Source organism: Hevea brasiliensis, chromosome 5 (genome assembly GCF_030052815.1).
Source record: "Hevea brasiliensis isolate MT/VB/25A 57/8 chromosome 5, ASM3005281v1, whole genome shotgun sequence".
Taxonomy (NCBI): Eukaryota; Viridiplantae; Streptophyta; class Magnoliopsida; order Malpighiales; family Euphorbiaceae; genus Hevea; species Hevea brasiliensis.
This window is the reverse complement of record NC_079497.1, coordinates 9,543,203-9,562,484: the sequence shown is the minus strand read 5'-3', so window position 1 is coordinate 9,562,484 and position 19,282 is coordinate 9,543,203. Positions and strand designations below refer to the sequence as shown.

At 33.0% G+C, this 19,282-nt stretch overlaps 2 protein-coding genes and 1 non-coding gene across 3 annotated transcripts; 1 reads left to right on the top strand and 2 right to left on the bottom strand.

Annotated features, from left to right (window-relative positions):
* The first annotated feature begins 2,564 nt into the window (after positions 1-2,564).
* Positions 2,565-4,370, top strand: LOC110644483 (uncharacterized). Its single transcript, XM_021797277.2, has 3 exons — positions 2,565-2,756; positions 3,166-3,314; positions 4,073-4,370. The coding sequence occupies exons 1-3, from the start codon at positions 2,651-2,653 to the stop codon at positions 4,151-4,153; spliced, it is 336 nt and encodes a 111-aa protein (XP_021652969.2). The 5' UTR covers positions 2,565-2,650; the 3' UTR covers positions 4,154-4,370.
* Positions 4,371-4,962: 592 nt separating this feature from the next.
* Positions 4,963-5,707, bottom strand: LOC110644478 (uncharacterized). The gene is made up of 2 exons (XM_021797264.2): positions 5,188-5,707; positions 4,963-4,985 (listed from the first exon to the last, which is right to left on the bottom strand). The coding sequence occupies exons 1-2, from the start codon at positions 5,705-5,707 to the stop codon at positions 4,963-4,965; spliced, it is 543 nt and encodes a 180-aa protein (XP_021652956.2).
* A 2,503-nt stretch (positions 5,708-8,210) lies between these two features.
* LOC131180380 (U5 spliceosomal RNA) lies at positions 8,211-8,329 on the bottom strand. The gene has a single exon (XR_009149156.1). It is a non-coding gene; the product is annotated as a U5 spliceosomal RNA (small nuclear RNA).
* Between the last annotated feature and the right edge of the window lie 10,953 nt (positions 8,330-19,282).

Below are 19,282 nucleotides of genomic sequence, written 5' to 3'. Positions count from 1 at the left end.
GTCTAGGGTTCCTAGTTGCGAGAACTGCAACTTCCCACTGGTTTACCCATCGCTAGGACACCGGCTCATTTAACTTGGTTGTATTTTATTTCTAAAATTTTTCCTAAATTTTTCTTATTAATATTTGAGTTAATTATGGTTCCTCACTTTAGTTTAAATATTTTTCCAGACGTTCTAGCTGTCCGGACCGACACCGGTCACCGGAACAGTAAAATGTACGGAATTGCTATAGGGAGGGTGTTACAATAGCCTTTGAAAATTTCCTTTTCCTCGATGTGTTTCAAGAAGAAAGAGTTTATTATGAATTTGGGGTAGATTATTTTGTGTTTCATTATGTTTCTTATTAGGGATTAATGGGATGCAGTTGTTTTTACGTAAAAAATCATGCGCTCATAATGGTTTTTTTTTTTAATGTTAAATGTTTAAATGATCCAAAAAATTTGAGGAGAGTTTATATGACTATTTGATTAATGGCTTTTTGCCAAAAAGAAAACTTCACCTTTATAAGATCACAAGCAATAGGCCAGTAACAACCATATAAGGCACCACTAGGATCCTCTGCAGCAAGGGAAGGATGCTATTCTAAGTTATTGCCAAATTTCATGGAATTGAATTTCTGCAATTAAAATTTAAAACTTTGTCAAACCAATTCATAAAATTTAGTGAAAATTATTTTAATTAAACATAATATTTATATTATTATTTTTGACAAATGCTCTATTGCGCAATAGTTTAGAGTGTTTCATGTTTTAACCATTATCTCTTTTATTTATACTCCTAATTCAATATTTATACTCATAGTAGGTTGAAAGAGTGTTTATATCACTACTTTTACATGCTAATTTAATAACTATTTTTACCAGCTAATTACTAATAACTAATATTTAATAAAACGACTTACATTGATATTTGCAAATAGAGCCAAAAACAAAAATTTTATAGTAAATTTCACTCATGGTACATGAATTTTAAGATTAATAACAGCATGGTATATAAATTTTAAATTTTTACTTAAAACCTCCCAAATTATAATGGAGATAACTTTAAACTCCTTGTAACCTGCAACAGTCAGTTTAAAGGTAAAATGGGATTAAAAATTTTCTCTCTCTCTTCTTTCTCCTCCGCTATGTATTCCCTCACATTCTCTCTCAATTTTATTTTGTTTTTCTCTCTTGCATTCAGTACCTTCTTCATCCTCTCGACTCCTTCAACATTCTCTCTCACAGCTTTGAAGAGAACTTCATCCATTATCTATTTAACAATTTCTTTTACTTCTTAGGGATGTGAAGACTCTAGTGTTTGGAAATGCTTCAAGCTGCTAAGAATACCATACTAGAATTATGGTTTGTTAAAGGAGCAGGATCATGTTACTGCTTTTGCCATCCACCCAAAGAGAAAAAAAAGTGGCAATAAAATAAGACATCATTTATGGAAATAAGAAAAAAAAAAATAAAAGAAGTAGAATAGAAAAATTACAAACAAAATTCTCTCAAAATCTATAAACAAAAATTCCAAAATTTTCTTAAAAAATAGAAAAAAAGTCTTTGCTCATTCAATGTGACATTCTCTTATCTTGAATCACCTTCCATACTTTCCATAGCCTTCAATCATCTTGGTCTCGTATCAAATGCTAAAAAGTGGCATAAAAAAAGGAAAATAAAAAGGAAAGTATTATTCCCATGGGCTTCTTCTCTCTCACTTCATACATCTCTTATAAGGAAAGAAAAGAAAAAAAAAAACCTTCCAATAAACCCTAATTAAGAAAAAAAAAAAGAAAATAATTTTTTGTTAAAGTTATTTTTTTTGTTAATTAATTTTGAAATTATATACATACACACAAAACTAAGAATGAAAAAGAGAAGAAAAATAAATTAATTTAAATCTGATGGGCCGGGTGTTCTGGTTTGTGGAAGAAACCTGTCTAGTAGAAGCCAATAAAACTTGAGAAAGAATATGATAATAATTGTGTTGGTAAAAGAAGTCACTACCCAAAATTTGATGCATATTGCATATTTTATGAAATTAATTTTTTTAACAAGTGTATGTTGTCCTATTCTATACATAAAAAAACTAAAATTGATGAAGACATAAAAGTTAAGCGGATGAATAGGTTAGAGTAACTTAGATCTAGATAATTTTATAATACAATTACTAAAGATAGAAGTGGATGAGTTTCAAAGCCGCAAGCAAGGAAGAAGAAGGAGCCAAGAGAATGAATAGTTGGGAGGATGAAGAAGACCTTGAATGCAAGAGAGAGAAATAAAATAGAGCTGAGAGAGAGTGACGGTGATACATAGCGAAAGAGAATGAAAAGGAATAGAAAATTTTTAATCTTATTTGGATGTGATATATCATCATTTTACCATTAAACACATACAATTTAAAGTTATTTTTATTAAAATTTAGAAGGTTTTAAGTTAAAATTTAAAATTTATATGCTATATTGATATGAATCTCAAAGTTCATGAACCATGGTGTGAAATTCATCCAAAATTTTAAGAAAATAAAAGGCCGGCTGAACCGGAACTGGAACCGGTCTCATAAAATCATTGCTAAAGCCCCACAAGCTGCTTTCAGCTATGAACAGCCCGAGAAGGGTTTTATTATTCTCTATGCGCGATCCTACATACAGAGACAGAGAGTTTCGAAGATGGCGTGGAGGCAAATAATCACTAACACAAGGATAGTTTCACTCCCACAAACAAATTCAACGCCTGGTTTCTCCAGATTCTTCTCCAAATCTCCAGCTTACATCGGTAACAATTTCTTCGCGTACACTTTCTTGAGTTTGATTTGATTTCCAATCCTTTTTGGTCTCTCTAATTGGGAATCGATATTTTGTTGGGTTTTGTAGCTTGTGTAGTTTACGTTGTGAGCTTAACCGGCACAAATAGCTGTAAATAGCTACCTTAGGAGGTTGGGTTTTTAATTTGTTCTCATTTTATTGTCTCTGTATTTTTCTTGAAAAATGGGAAAGTGAAGAACTGCTTGAAGAAAAAGTTTACACGTTTTGAGAGAATCATCCTTAAAGTGGATGTTTTACTTCATCATGCCTGGAAAATTGAATTTATTCTGTTGCTTTTTTGCTTTTAAGCAGAATATTTGTTGTTTTTGATGAATGAGAACATTAGAAATGTGTGTGAGAGTGTATTATTGTTCTTGCAGTGAAGGTTGGAATTCCCGAGTTTCTGAATGGAATAGGGAAAGGAGTTGAAGCTCATACAGCCAAGCTTGAATCTGAGATTGGTGACTTCCAGAAACTTCTTGTTACACGAACCTTGAAGCTCAAGAAGATGGGCATTCCTTGCCAACATGTAATCACTCTCCACTCTCTGCATCCTTTAGTGTATATATGGGGGCATCTGTATCTGTTTGGTATATGTCAGTTATGGTTTATCATTTTTTTTTTCTTTTTATTGATCTGAAGTTCTCGAAATTGGGGAATGAGGATTGCCATGGTGAATTTCAATTAAAAATTCTATGTATCGTTTGGTTCACCTTCTTAAGGATGTTGCTTCTTACTCCAGAAATTGTACTAGATGTTGCTTCTTACTCCAGAAATTGTACTATCCGCATTGCTGATTGCAGCCAAAATGATTTTTGTTGTCTTCTTGTGGCCTCAGTTGATCATGTTGATTGTCTAATGCATGTTATCTTTTAGATTAGTGTCAAAATATCTCTTATCCATAAGCTGCAAGGAGAAAGGTGAATGAAAAATATTTCTTTCCTAATATTTTATGGCATTAAATGAAATTGAATAACAAGATTAATGGCTCATCTTTCCTTTGCATAATTACATTGTCCACAGGTAGAGCAGCATAGGATATGCAACTCTCCAGTAATTTTCTCATGTCATTTGTGACTTGTGAATTTACTTTAATCAAAGTTGAAGATACCATACTTCTAGCGGTGGTTCCTATGAGTTCAAGATCAAGTTCTTGCCCCTACTTTCTGTTCACTTGCTTTTGTCATAGATGGAAGAGCATGCATGAAAATTTTGTGTAGTCATTTTTTAACATGTATCTGCACATTGTATAACATAACTGATTGACATCAGATTTGGGTTTTGCAGAGGAAGCTGATATTGAACTATGCCCACAAGTATAGGGTGGGTCTCTGGAGGCCTAGAGATGACCTTGTGAAAACAAAATAGTTCTCTCGAGTTTGCTAGTTCTTTGAGGATTAGAAGATTTTTTTTTTTTTTTGGCAGCAAACCATAGCTGATTGACATTTGTTTGTCGTTCTGTGGTTTCACAATTGTAGTTGCAACACTTTTTTCAAATTTTTTGAACATTTTTGTATTAATGCGTGATATGTTTAATTTGTTGACTAACATTTTAATTTTGTCAAAATCCAAAAGAGGTTCCGCACATTTTGATGTCAAAATCCAAAAGAAGAACAACAATTTAATTTCCATTTACCAGTTTAAGAAGGGAAAAACAGAAATTGAACAGTTGACTGACTCTCCAACACACAGTTCATCAGTGTTCAGAAAATTTTGTGCATAAAAGCATTCACAGAAATGTTCCCTGAATCAACTACGAACCCAACAAAATCTCCATCCCAACTAAGATTGTTTGAAAAATAATGTGCCAATTGCACTGGAAGGATCTACTTCAAGCCAAAATTTAGTCGTTAAGGAGTTCTCCTTCCTAAAGAGTATTGGAACAGGTCCACGTTACACTACATGAAGAAAGCACCAAAATCTTACTCCAATCCAAAAATTAATGGTCAGAAATAATGACACTTTTTTTAAAGGCAGCAGCACTGTACTTGAGCGAGGTCCAACTGTTTCAGTTACAAGAAAGAAACAATGCCCAAAATACAATAGAATTGCAAACATGGAATCTTTGCAATAGTATAAAACTAGAGCGAAAAAATGAATGAAAAAGCAAGAAAGAAAATATGAAGGAAAGATTACCTATGCATTGCATTTTAAAAGATGTGCACTTCCATAAGGCATCATGCACGAGAACCCAAGAAACCTGAATATTGACAATAAGCATACACATTAAAACTTGAATCGCATGACTGAAGTCCTAACAAACATCTATAGGACTTTTAATTGATCAATAAAGAATAGCAAATAAAGACAACCAAATTCTTCTTGGATTTCAGCATCTTCAGGCTTACTGACTCTTCTCCTCTGTTAGTAACACAGTAAGTACAATTGAGAGAGAAAGTTACCTTGGAAAATTATCACGTAGAAGAAGACAATGGTAACGACGATCGAGAAAATGTTACTGCTTGAACATGATCCCTTCTCTGTCCTCTTCTTCTTCAGTGCCTTCATTCGTTTAACTCTTGCATGCTTCAGCCTTGTAAGCTCAGACATTTCTCTAAGCAACTTCATATCAGCTGCCCCATGCAATGATGGACCCTTAGGGGGCAGGGGTGGTTTAGCACTCCTCTTTTTCCTTTTCTCCTTCACCAATCCATTCTCTGCACTAATTTTCGCCATTTCCCCTTTCTCACATACAAGCATCTCCAAATTTTCAATATAACTCAATGTATCCTCACTTGAACTTGACCCATCACCACCCCTAGTCATTCCAATGGTACTAGGAGATTCACTCCTTAGTCTATCGAGCCTCTTGGCCTTTTCACCACTTGAACCCAGCCCTTTAACCACATTATCTTCGCTGGAACTCCCACCAATTTCCAAATCAACAATGCTATTACTTCTCCTAATAACCAAATGATCCATACATACCCAATGTCTGTCCTTTTCAGAAAAGCCTACAATCTAAACTTTTTTAATGAGAGCAAAACTCACAACTCCTTCAATAATCACAACCCAAACAACGTAAAGCCATTGCTTTCCCCCTTGCAGCCCACAATTAAAGCTAAAACCACGATTTTAATTGCAGCCATATTTTGGCTATTAAAACTTCGAGAAAGTCATAATGTATGTACTCATTGCTTCTCCCTGTTATTGAACATAAGCCAAAAAGCCCAAGCTTCGTTTAAAACAAATAAATAAATAAATCTAAAGATAATGCAAAGATCCTTCTGCAAATTTAGAGAATCTGCTATGCATGAACCACATCCTCCCGTTTGATTTCCGAGAATATGCAACAAAAGAAAATAAATAGCAGTTCCGACGGGTTTGGCATCCAAGAGAACAAAAGTATCCACGCAGCGGAATCAAATCAAAAGGTACAGGTCTTTTTTTAAAGATGTATAAACGAAGCATGAAAATATTAATTCAAAGAATGTCGTCATTATTTCTCGAGAACCAAGAAAGAAACAAAAACGAAAAATCACAGAATGAAAATGGTGGCAAACTGGCAATTAGCATGTACCATCTCAAAGTCGCAGAGAATTTTGGACAGAGATGCCTCCAATCCGGAAAGGAAGTGAAACTCTAAACCAAAACAGATTGTTTGCTCGTTGCAAGTTCGTCCCAATGAACCGCACCGTTTTGGCTTGCATTCGACCCAAATGCTACGTCGTTTCAATTGTTTCGCCCCAAAAGGACAACTGAATTACTAGATCGTCAACTAGTTAAAAAAAAAAAAAAGCAAATAGCAATAGGGCCAAAAATTAGTTAGAATATTTTTAGGTAGAGTTTGATTGACCGCTAAAATTTTTTTTTAAATAAAAATATTATTTATTTACAGTATTAAAATTTTAAAATAATTACATAAAATAAGAAATTACTTTTTTAAAATAATATTTTTAATAAAAATTAATAATTCGAAGTAATTTAATCTCTCTCATTAATATTGGATAATTATTACACGAAATTACTTAATTTTATGAGTATTTTTCATAAAAGTTATTAAATTTTAATTTTTTTTATAAAATTTATAAAAATTTTAATCTAATTTCATAAAAATTATTGTGATTGAAAATTAAAATTTTTAAATTAATCTATTAATTTGTTAATTATTTTAAAAATAAAATTTTTTAATTAGTGACTATTAATAGAGAAAAAAAATAAAAAAAGAATGTATTTGACAGTAAATAGATAATTGAATATATTTTATACATTTTTTTTAAGAAATTAATAAAATAAAATAAAATAATTTTATCTATAAAATTATCTGGTCAACATATAAATTTAAAAATTTTTAATTTTTAATTATAATAATTTTTATAAAATTAAAATAAAATTCACTTAATTTTATTAAAAAATTAAAATTTAATAATTTTTATGAAACATTCACAAAATTGAGCCAGAAAGTAAGCTATTTACCCATTAATATTCATGCCTTTTGCTTTTATCTTATTACCACTCCCACTATTCATGATCGCCGGTGGTATGATCTGCATCACCACTGTCATTACTGATTATTATCTTATCACTATTGTCTAAGGTTGATCACAGGCTGGTTTTAGTTTGATTTGGGACATGAATAATTGGTTCCAATTCAAGGTTTAAAGAAAATTGAAATCAACCCTTAACAGTTTCATTGATTCTAATTTTAATTATATATAGCCGTTGATTTTTTTTGTTTTCTTAAAAATATTTAATTTGATTCATAATCAAATTGATCGATTTTAATTTAATTCAATTTTAATCGATTTTAATTTGATACCTGCAAGTGATCTTCCTACTTTACTTTCTTTTAAAATCACAATGAATGCTAATTTTAAAAATAAATTATTTCTTAAATATTATTATCATTATTATTATTGCTTTATAACAGAAATCAAAATCTAATAAAACTTGGCAAACTAATAATAAGAAAAACTAATAATAAGAAAAATTAATGAATGATAATAGGATATTCGTGAAAATTATATCATCTAAAATCCAAATTTAATAATATTTTTAATACTCAAATTCATTTTAAATTCGATTAAAATTTATTTTCAATTATTTGAACTCGCCACAAATCTAATTATTATTAGCCTAAAAATATATAATTTCATGTAATTTTATATATTTTAATTAATAACTTATATAAAAAAATATTTTTATAAATAATTTATATTTTAAAATTTTAATAATTTTAATATTTAAATTTTATTTATTTAAAATATAATATATAAAAATTTATAAATATTATTATAAAAATATATATTTTATATTTAACTAATTAATTATATAAACATATTTAAATAATGACTATCCAACACAAATATTATTTTTCAATATTATCCAAATCTAATTATATGCCTATAAATATCCCCACTACAATAAGACAATAATAATAATAAATAACTAAAATCAGATTATTAAAAATGATAACTGGTTTGTGGGCACTCTGCGTGAAGTGCACCCTCAAAATATTAACATATGCCGTTTTCAACAGCAAGCACACGATATTCTTTAGTAAAAGGCGAAAGAATAGCTCGCTTTGTGCTTGCTGCAAGGCCACGTGCTTTTGATCGTTATAATGCTCACAATTTTATGATACTCTTGCTCATCTCTAATTTCTATTTATTCGATATGGGACTTGTAGAAAGGAGAAATACACCAACTGTAATGCTGTACCCTTTTATGTGTTATTCCTTTCATTCACTCCTACTGCCAGGAGTTAGCTTACTTCTCTCTAATTTTCTTAACATGAAAAGTCCAACCTTCTAATAGAAATGAGCTTCATCACTTGAGAATAGCTGGGTCTGGCACTAGAATTTGAACTAACTGTGAACAATGGCTTCTAAAAGCTCAAAAAACCTGCAAGTTTCACTTTTCTTTTCTTTTTTTTTTTTTTAAATCATACTAATTTTAAAAGAGTTCTTATTTCCATATAAATTATTCGCACACTCTATTCATAACTGATGTAGAATCCTGAATGACCAGCTAATAGGGCATGCCCAATTGACTTGCAAATCTCGACTCACAAGCCACACTAAACTTAAGACCCTCTCACATTTTCACTCGAGTTCCATTTTATTTTTATGTAAATATTGGACAAATAAATAATTTAGTGATGGTAATAAATATCTGTTAAAATTATGATAATTTTAATAAAATATTTATTTTCATATAAATTACTCACTCACTCTATCCACAATCGATATGAAATTTCAAAGACTATAAATTTCACTTACCTCTCAAATTCCATAAAATAGCATAATTTTAGTTCAACAATACAAAAATTATGTGGTAGATATTTTTCTTAAATTTTAAAATTGGGAGCAATTTAATTTCTTTTTTATAACAAATATAAATTAGTTTATGATAAAAATAAAAACTTAAAATTTAGTTTATAATCATTGATTGAATAAATTAATTTAATTTAATTTAATTGATTTGGATGAAAGGTGAAGAAGCCTAAGGAAGAAGTCAACAGCAGAAAATAAAAAGACATGTGAGGCTGGTATAAGATGGCATTTATACCCACACTACAAAACAAAGAAAGCTGCCACACTACCCTCCAAAACGTGTTTGACAATTTTGTCCTCTTCACACCACTGTTTTTGGGTGGCCCTCTGCCAGCTCACTTCTGCTTCCTTTGCTTTGTCGTTTTTGTTCCTTTCTTTATCCCTCTTTAATTCAACATTATTATTTCTTAATTCTATCTAACACCCATTTTCGGTGGACCCAATTTGTGCATCTCCTCTCCTCCTTTTTCTTTTCTTAATTCAAAGTTCTTCGATTTAAAATTATAGTAATTTTAATAAAATTTTTATTTTTATATAATTTACATATACACATATTCTATATTCAATATGGGATCTCAAAGAATATACATTTAATTAGAGGGAGGGTTTGCTTATAAAAAAATGAATGCCATTTCAGTATTAGTTGTAGTTGAATTCAATAAGGCAATGGTGAAGGCCATAGAGAGATATAATTAAAGGATGTTTGTTCTATCAAATCAGATACATGTCATGTGCCCACCCTTTTTCATTTCATTTTCTTTGCAGCTAATGTGCACTGGAATGAACCACACATCATGCATATGGCTACCGGAACACACACCATCGACACCATATATATGAAGCTTCAATTTATTCACCTAACTTGAAAATGAGAATAATTGTCATCGTGATGATGATGATGATGATGATCAATGGATCAGTTGGCTACTCGTGAAAAAGATCAAGAATCCTCTCTGTATACATAACCAACTCACCTTGATCATATTATGTTATTAAAAATACCAAAAGAATTTTTAATTTGTTAAGCATGTAAAAGGCTATATGACCTTTTTTTTTATGTGTCAATGGATTGCATGCGTGCCAAGAATGCTAATTAATATCTCAATTGAATAATGTAAATACACCTTTCTAGCTTCTAACTAATATGATATCATAATAGAAAATAAAAGACTAAGATGCATTTCATCAACATAAGCTTAAGAATTATTTTTGCTAGAATGTAATTAGTCCTTTTAGAAAAACATAAATTAATGATTACTCTTGAAAATATAAAGGATTGATCGTTTGCAAAGAAAGTAAATGATTGCGCTTGAAAATATAACGATCGCTTGATTATATAAAAAGTAAATAATTGTATGGAAATTAAATTAATTATTGTGTATTTACAGTGTAAGTTCATCTTTGCAAACTCAATTGCTTCTATATTAACATTAAGTGTATTTCTTTTTGATATACCAAATGTATTATATAATTTGCTTTTATATTAACCCCAGAAAAAAAAATTGAGGATCCATCACTGATATTACCTACTTTTTTTTTTCATCAATAAAAAGTGATATTAATTACCCCATAAATAAAAATATATTTTTTACCCTTTAATCTGAGTTAATTTCATCCAAATAGTAGTGTGAGTTATCAAAATGCTTGTTTTAATGCAAAAAAGGAAAAAAAAAATATTTCTATAAATTGTCCACTATTTCTTTTAAAAATTTCTCAAAATATTATTATATCATATTTTACCCTCATAAAATGTGAGATTAATTAATTATAACTTTATATATTTCTAACACAAATAGCTCTAAATAAAGAGAAATATGTGTTGATGATCTGTGAAAAGGCAATGATTAGCTCAGAAAAAAAGGATGCAAGAAGTAAGTGTTTCAAGAAAGACACAGTTAAGATCAACAGTAATTCCTCAAAAATATGTTAATTTTTCTTAAAAATAATAAAAATATTAAAAATAAATAAAAAATGTGAGTTTTCATAATATTATTTATGTTTTTTAAATAATATGAATAATAAAAAGTAATAATCTGTTTAAAAAAAAAAGAAGTGATGATTTTTATCTATGACGTTGACATGAGTGATAAAAAATTCAATATCCCTTAAGTAAAATCGAGTATTCGATCATTATGAAAAGAGAAAATAATCTCATAATAATATATATATAAGAGATACCTATAATTTACTTAAAAAAACTAAAAAAGTAGAAATAATTATGGAATTAAAATTTAACTTTGGATTATATATATATATAAAGAAAAAGAATATAATATTGGTTTTAGACAAATTAAGGAGCAATCCAAGTACAAGTAATAAAAAAAAAATTAAGTACCCATGTAATAATGCATAAAGTTATAGCAGGATGTGTTGGAACCTATTCCTATTAATGAATCCATGATCCAATCAATCCTAGTTTCCAGATATGGTCCCATATATTTGCTCAGCCAATGTAAGTTTGCTTCCCCACTTTCAATCAAACATATATATATATATATATAATCACCTATGAATCATGGGATATGGGTAAGACAGCACAATACAAACCTTGACTTTTTTGCTTTTTTGAATTTTCTTCCTTAATCCTTACCATTGAATGAAAATGCAAAAACACCCACTCACTTATAAATCAAATAAATATATTTTTTTTTGTTATTACTCACCTGACAGAGTTACTTTTGAATCTACCGTCTTTCTATTAAAAAAATAAAAAATAAAAAATAATATTTATTGTAATATATGTTTACTTTCTATATTAAGTTTATGACTTTTTTTTTTTCTTTATGAAGAGTAGAAGAAAATGACCCTAAGGTTTGAAAGTCAATTGAAAGAAGAAGATTGTTGGGTATAGATAGATATGTTGATGAATGTAAAATTAAATAAAGACAAAAGAAATTATTAAATAAATGAAGGCACATGGATGCATGTGAGATTTGTAGGCATGCATGGTTGAATGAGAGCACACAAATAATGTTTGAATTGTTAGACAAAAGCAGGTAGACAACATGTGTGGTCCATAAATTCAATCTTCATTATCACTTATTTGGCTCCAAACATGCTTTGATGGTGATACCATTTGGCATCCCACATGTAATTGACAATCGGATTCTCAATCTGACACACGTGTTAAGTCTTCAATGAGAAAATGAAGCCTTATGACCCATCCACTCCCCTCCAATTTTCCCTTACACACAAAGGTGGGGTTTAGTCTAAAAAAGAGTTTAGGCCATAAATTTTGGCTCATTATAACAACATCAACGCAAATGCTTTACCCAAAAAAGCAAAGTTAGCGTTTATTTCATAATCCATAAGATGAAAATTAAAATTTTAACTAATTATTTAAAATATTTAACAAATATTATTATTAATATGTGGTCTCAAAATAACGAGATCTAAGAGTTTGTCATATGATTTTCTTGATGTTATATACATTTGAGTATTTGTAAAATGAAGAGAAGATTATTATTGAAGGAGTCTTTAGCATGGAGCCTATAATAATTAAATCTAGATAGTTTATAAGAGCCCTTTGCTCTGTGATTAGTTAATGTAGAAGAGCATAATTTTCTTGTGTTAGTACCTTGTTAGGTTGTTTGGGAGAGTATTTATACCTAGAATATAGCCATTGTGATTGATCTAGGTGGCCTGCTCTGATTGGAGGAGCTCTGCTGGCCAAATATATGGAATGATGGAGTTTTCCATATGATTTTATGATGAATCATATTTGTCGTAAGGGTTTTGCGATCGCCGAACGAATTCTCACCGAAATGGGAAAAGTGAGGAGTCGCTACTTTAATTTTGAGAAAAATTAAAAAAAATCAGTTTTTAAAAATTAAAATCCACTTTGAAAATAGAGATTTTAGATTTGGGGTCCATATACGGGTGGGTAAGGTGTTAGGCACCCCACCTCGTCCCTCAACGTGGGTAAGCAGATTTAAAGTTATGCTCTTTATAAATTGATAATTTGGGAGTTAGAATGATGATGTTAATCCTTTATGCGAATAAAAGGAATATTTGATATTTCACTATTTAAGGTTGCCCAAGAACACAGGTACATGAGCTAATCCTTCAATGAAAAGGTGTTGTATAATGGATTTTTGTTGGGGGTTAATTTGAATATTGAAGTTGTGATTTTTTTTTTTTAGTTTGGATTTAAGTTACGAGAATTCGGGTAAGAACTCTCTCTCGATCTCTTAATGTATTCTGTGAAAATTTAAGCGGAAGATTTTGGGGTAAGAACTCTCCCCCGATCTCTTAGTATTTGGAATTTTAATTGAGAACTAGAGTAAGAACTCTCCCCCGATCTCTTAATGTGTTGCGTTAAAAATTAGACTGAGTTCGGGTAGGAACTCTCCCCTGAACTCTTAATGTGTTTACGTTAAAAATTAGACTAAGTTTGGGTAAGAACTCTTCCCCGATCTCTTAATGTGTTGCATTAAAAAATTAGACTGAGTTTGGGTAAGAACTCTCCCCCGAACTCTTAATGTGTTTATTAGAATGGCGTTTTGCAAGAACTTTGAACTAAGGATTCTGGTAGAGGGTCCTTCTTGACCACTTTTATATGGGAATGAAGTACCGAAGGTGCAAGAAAACCCGTGAAAAGTTTTCCTAACCTACGGGACCTTATACCTAGATAGTGGATGCAAGACCGAACTTCTTGCCGATCTCCTGCATGATCGTTTTATCGGAACTCTTTGATTTGTGACATCTGATCTCTTTTTAGTTGCTCGCCCGGGATCCAAACTTCTTTTAATCCCTGATCTATTGTCTTATCGCCTGGGATCGTTCCGAGGCCCGATCTCATAACTTGTTTATTTGACCTATTCTTGTTTCCAACCTATCCGACCTTTGCTACACCTATCTTCCTTTATCATTTTTCATTTATTCAGACCAAAACTCTTAGGTTAAAGTACCCCTTCCTATATATATATATATATATATATATATATATATATATTTTTAGAGTATTTACGAGTCGTCGATGACTCGAACATCTATTTTTGAAAGGAATGAAAACTAAGAGATGATAAATGGAGTTTACGAATGAAGGCACAGGAAATAACTTCGGGCCTAGATAACCTATTCTAAAACTTAATGTGAATGGATATGAAAGAAACTTTTAAAAGAAAACTGGATAAAACAAGCCAAGGATATTTAACAAAATAATAGTTTAGGCGCTTACCTGTGGAAAGTAAGGAGACAGGCGAGCTGACTCCGGTATCTACAAATCTTGGAGAGGTGAAAGCTAACGACGACGGCTGAAGGACTTGAGCTTAACCGAGATAATGAGAATGGGTCAGAACGAAGTTGAGCTCGGAGGGTAATGCACTGATACTAGGGTAGTGGTAATGAAGTAGAATGAAAATGGTTTCACAGAGTAGTGCACTGGCACTGAAAATGAAAATCTCAGGATTTAAAGCCCTTTTTAGTGAAATACTTCAGAAAACTGGTTTCTAAAGTTTCTCAATACTTCAAAAGCTCAAAATGGCAAGACTGAATCAAAATCCAAAGTCTTTCTATGATAATCACCACCTTCTCCTCTTTTTACCCTGTCCCTTCTACAGTGCTGCATGTAGGTATTTATAGGGAACATGTGTCCAAAATGAAGGGTCAGGATCTCACCAAGGGGAGACGAAGGGCTCAGATTCAAAAGGACATAATCTGATGTCTGAGAATTAAAGAGAATCAAAATGGAGGGTCGGGATTCCGTTCAGAATATTTGTCCTTTCTCTTCTTAGTCTAACGGTCCAGGGTCTTACCTTATGAAATAGATTCAAAGGCTGGGAATAAAAGGCACCAAATCTGTCATCTGCTTTTGATTTAAGGGCTCCGGATCCATCTTTACAATTATAATCAACGATGGAGATCGATAAGTATAGGGCTGCTTTAACTGCTTTGGCATCTGGCGGCTAGGAGGGCATCCTTGCAAATGAGATGCGTGGTAAGGTTCTGATCATGCCTGCAAATGTTTTAACTAACTCGGATCTGACGATGAAGAGAATTAATTGGAATTTATTTAACCCCTCTGCGTTCTCAGATCTCTATAGATCGTCTCCTGTTTCTTCCGATCTTTCCATTATGACCATCCCCTTTTGGGATCATTATTCCGATCTCTATCTCTTGCATCTGATCCCCTCTCATTTCCCGATCTCTCTCATTCGCCCAATTGATGTAATCAGATCTTTTGAGATCGCCCAAATGATGTGATCTGATGAAAAGAATTTTTACTTGAATGTTTTTGTTTTGTTATTGCATTGATTATTTTTTCGATTTCTGATAAGTGTACTCAACCTGATCCCTAGACGAATCACCATTCGCCAATCCGTGGGTCTGGAAATTTGTTCAATCCGGTGACCTAAATTGACCGATCTCATTTATCTAATTTTTTATTATGTTTCTGGAACCTTTTTGCGACGTGTCAAGGAGGCTGCCCAGTTCCACTAACCGATGAGTCGCTTGGGACTTCGTGAGAATTTAATGCTCAGACGGGTATAAATAGGAGAGAGGTGACTCATTTGTTTCCTTATGTCATTTTCAGAGCTTTCCCTAGCAATTTCAGCACTTCCTCTTGCTTTCTAAAGTTTCCAGGCACCGATTCACACTTCGGTAAGGGTTTTGATCTTTTCTCGATTAATTTTCCCTTTTATTTTCTGAAAATGAGCAGTACCAATGGTTAGAGAGCTGTTAGTCCTCCCTCTATTCATATTTCATGGACCTCTAAAGAAGGCGACACGATTAGACAAATCGAAGCAAGCACAGCCATTATTCCAGTTCCCGGTTCGGCTACCAGACCGAAGCGAGTAACGTCTTTGAGAAAGGAAAACCTGCCAGTTGATGAGTTATTGTCAGTCCTGAGAGAAATCGATCTCCAATCCATAAGTCAGGAGTACAATTTGTGGATCGACTCTTTTGAGCTGATCCGATGCCATGGCGATCTTCGGGCCAATCACTTCTTTGAAAAAGGCGATCTCATCATAGTGTATGAGGAGCAGTTGAAGGCCGGGCTCTATTTTCCCCTGGATGGATTTTACAAGGTCGTCTTAAAGTTTCACCATGTCTTGGTAGCTCAAGTGCATCCGAAATCCTGATGAACTTTAGTAGCCTTCAGAGGCCTTTGCTGACCCAAGAGACTAGAGCCCACGACTAAGGTCTTTGCCGAGCTACATAGACTTTCTCGAAGAAAGGACAATGAATTCTAGTTCTTTCAAGCAAAGCTGAATTGTGGGCTTTTCACCGATCTACCTTCTTTATTGAAGAACTGGAAGGATCAGCTTTTCATCCTTAGGAGCAAGGATCGAGACGGTTTTGAGGGGATCCCACGTAATTGGAACTATTTGGTCCCTCAACTCCCTAAGAAGCTTGCTTTAAATAAAGACGAAGACGCCATGGTGAAAGAATTAAAAACTCAGGAGGCCACCCATAAATATTTGTGCTTAGATGCGGTGATGGCCGAGCTGAAATGGTGGATGATGTGGCTGATCTCCGTTGAAGATTACGAGCTTCAGCTTTCTGACCTCAGTCCTGCTACCGGTATAATCCCGATCTCTAATCTCTCAACCTTAGTGAACTCACTGACTTCTTCTTTGTGTAGGTATAGCTGGTGGTGACGCTTCCAAAGAGAGACGCAAGTGAAAGAGGGAGGTCTCCCAAAAGGTCCAAGCGATGAAGGAGGCCACTGCCACTGCTGCTCAGACCCCTCGCCAAGACTTGGTAGAAGTACCGAGCTCTCCTCCTCGACCTTAAGAGTAGCCGGTCTCAAAAACAGAGGTTGTCGTCTCTCCTCCTCAACAGATCGAATGTATGCCTCCTCCGATCTCTTCCAATGTTGAAGGGGAGTCTTCTGGCCCTACTGTTAGAACGCTCTCCCGAGGGGCTCAACTCCTTATCTAGTCACTAGAAAGGAACCATTCCACTCGAGGGAATGCCGGTCTAGCCAAAGTCATGGGAGCTTTCATCTGCTTCCAAGAAGATCAGAATAGATTGGTAGAGGAGAGTATTGACGATATTTTAACTCAAACAATGAGTTTGGGCTTGAAAGCTATTGCCAATCAACACGTGATCAGAGAAAAAGCCCACGCCTTAAGGAGGGAGATTCTTAAGGCGGTTTAGGATGCCTCAATTGCAAAGGCTCAGCTCTTTACTACCAATGATTACATCGTCAAGCTGGAAGATCGGGTGAAACATTGTGAAGAGAGGATAGCTGAGGTGGAGCAGGAACTTGAAGTCTCCCAAGCTGGTCGATCTGCTGATCTCACTCGTTTTTCTAAAGAACTTCGAGCGAAGGAGGAGGAGCTTCAAGCAAAGGAGGAGGAGAGCATTGCAAAAGAGGCTGGGGCATATGTGAACGCCCATAACGATCTCCTGTTCGAGCTGAAGAAGTGTTATCCTGAAGAGGATTTCTCCTGGATGAATCAGCTCATCCCAGCAGCCGAAGAGGAGAGCGACGAGGAACCCGATGGTGAGGAGAGAGAGAGAGATGTATCTGGGGCACAGGGCAGAGAATACCCCCCTCGCTAATTGACTTGTACATTTTTATTTTGAAATGAATTGAAGTTTTTTTTTATGTTCAATTTCTTGATGAGATCGAAAAGCATCCAAACCGAATTGTCTGAGTACTTAATTGATTAAATGTAGTTGAACATTAAACCTGAGAGCGACTATTAATCAAAAAATAAGAGACCGGAAAAACATTACACGCGAACATGAGATTGGACAGAGCCATGACTAAATACCGGATGGAACTTTAGAATATTAGAATTGTAAAGATTTAACACTGGCTTGACCTTCTAAGGTCGGAGCCATTATTAGACCAGATAAAAAACCTTAACTTTATTTTGAGGAATATATGGGCAATTCAAGCGAGAAGCCCGATCACAACATTAGTCAAATGAAGTTCTACGATATTTATACATATGGAGATCGGAGAATTATAATAGGCAGGATTAGATGGTCCGGAGACCCAATGTTTGACTCGAACTCATCTGATAAAGACCAAGAGATCGGAAAGCAATCTAACTTGAGTGTGAGACCGATTTGTTCCAGGGACGAACGATCGGTAAGTTCGGAAAAGCTACCTATGATTGGGACATTGGTCGAGAATGGATAATAAAGTTTTAATTTTAAAAGACCCTTACCTTCGAAGGTTGGCCAAAATATGGTGTCTACAGCTGCTCCTCTTTACAGAGAATGAAATTCTCTTGTATAAAGATTATGTAAAGATTCAGAACCATATTTTGGGCGGCTGGGATATTGGAACCAATGATCAATAAGAAATTAAATGATGAAAATTAAAATCAACTTAGGTATTGAACCCAGAGGTTAATAACAGGAAATTAAAATGCTGAAAATTAAAATCAACTTGGATCTAGGAATCAAAGGTGGATGACAGGAATTTAAAATGTTGAAAATTAAAAATCAACTTGGATCTAGGAACCAGAGGTTGATGATAGGAAATTAAAATGCTGAAAATTAAAATCAACTTGGATCTAAGAACCAGAGGTTGATGACAGGAATTTAAAATGCTGAAAATTAAAAATCAACTTAGATCTAGGAACCAGAGGTTGATGACAAGAATTTAAAATGCTGAAAATTAAAATCAACTTGGATCTTGAATCCAGAGGTTGATGACAGGAAATTAAAAATGCTGAAAATTAAAATGAACTTGGATCTAGGAACCAGAGGTTAGTGATAGAAGTATAAATGCTAAAAATTAAAATCAACTTAGATCTAGGAACCAGATGTTAGTGACAGAAGTTTAAATGCTGAAAATTAAAATGAACTTGGATCTAGGAACTAGAGGTTGATGGCAGGAAATTAAATGAAAATTAGATGCTGAAAATTAAAATCAACTTGGATCTAGGAACTAGAGGTTGATGACAGGAATTTAAAAGGCTGAAAATTAAAATCAACTTGGATCTAGGAACTAGAGGTTGATAACAGGAATTTAAAATGCTGAAAATTAAAATCAACTTGGATCTAGGAACTAGAGGTTGATGACAGGAATTTAAATGCTGAAAATTAAAATCAACCTGGATCTAGGAATCAGAGGTTGATGACAGGAATTTAAAATGCTCAAAATTAAAATCAACTTGGATCTAGGAACCAGAGGTTGATGACAGGAATTTAAAATGCTAAAAATTAAAATCAACTTGGATATAGGAACCAGAGGTTGATGACAGGAATTTAAAATGCTGAAAATTAAAATCAACTTGGATCTAGGAACCAA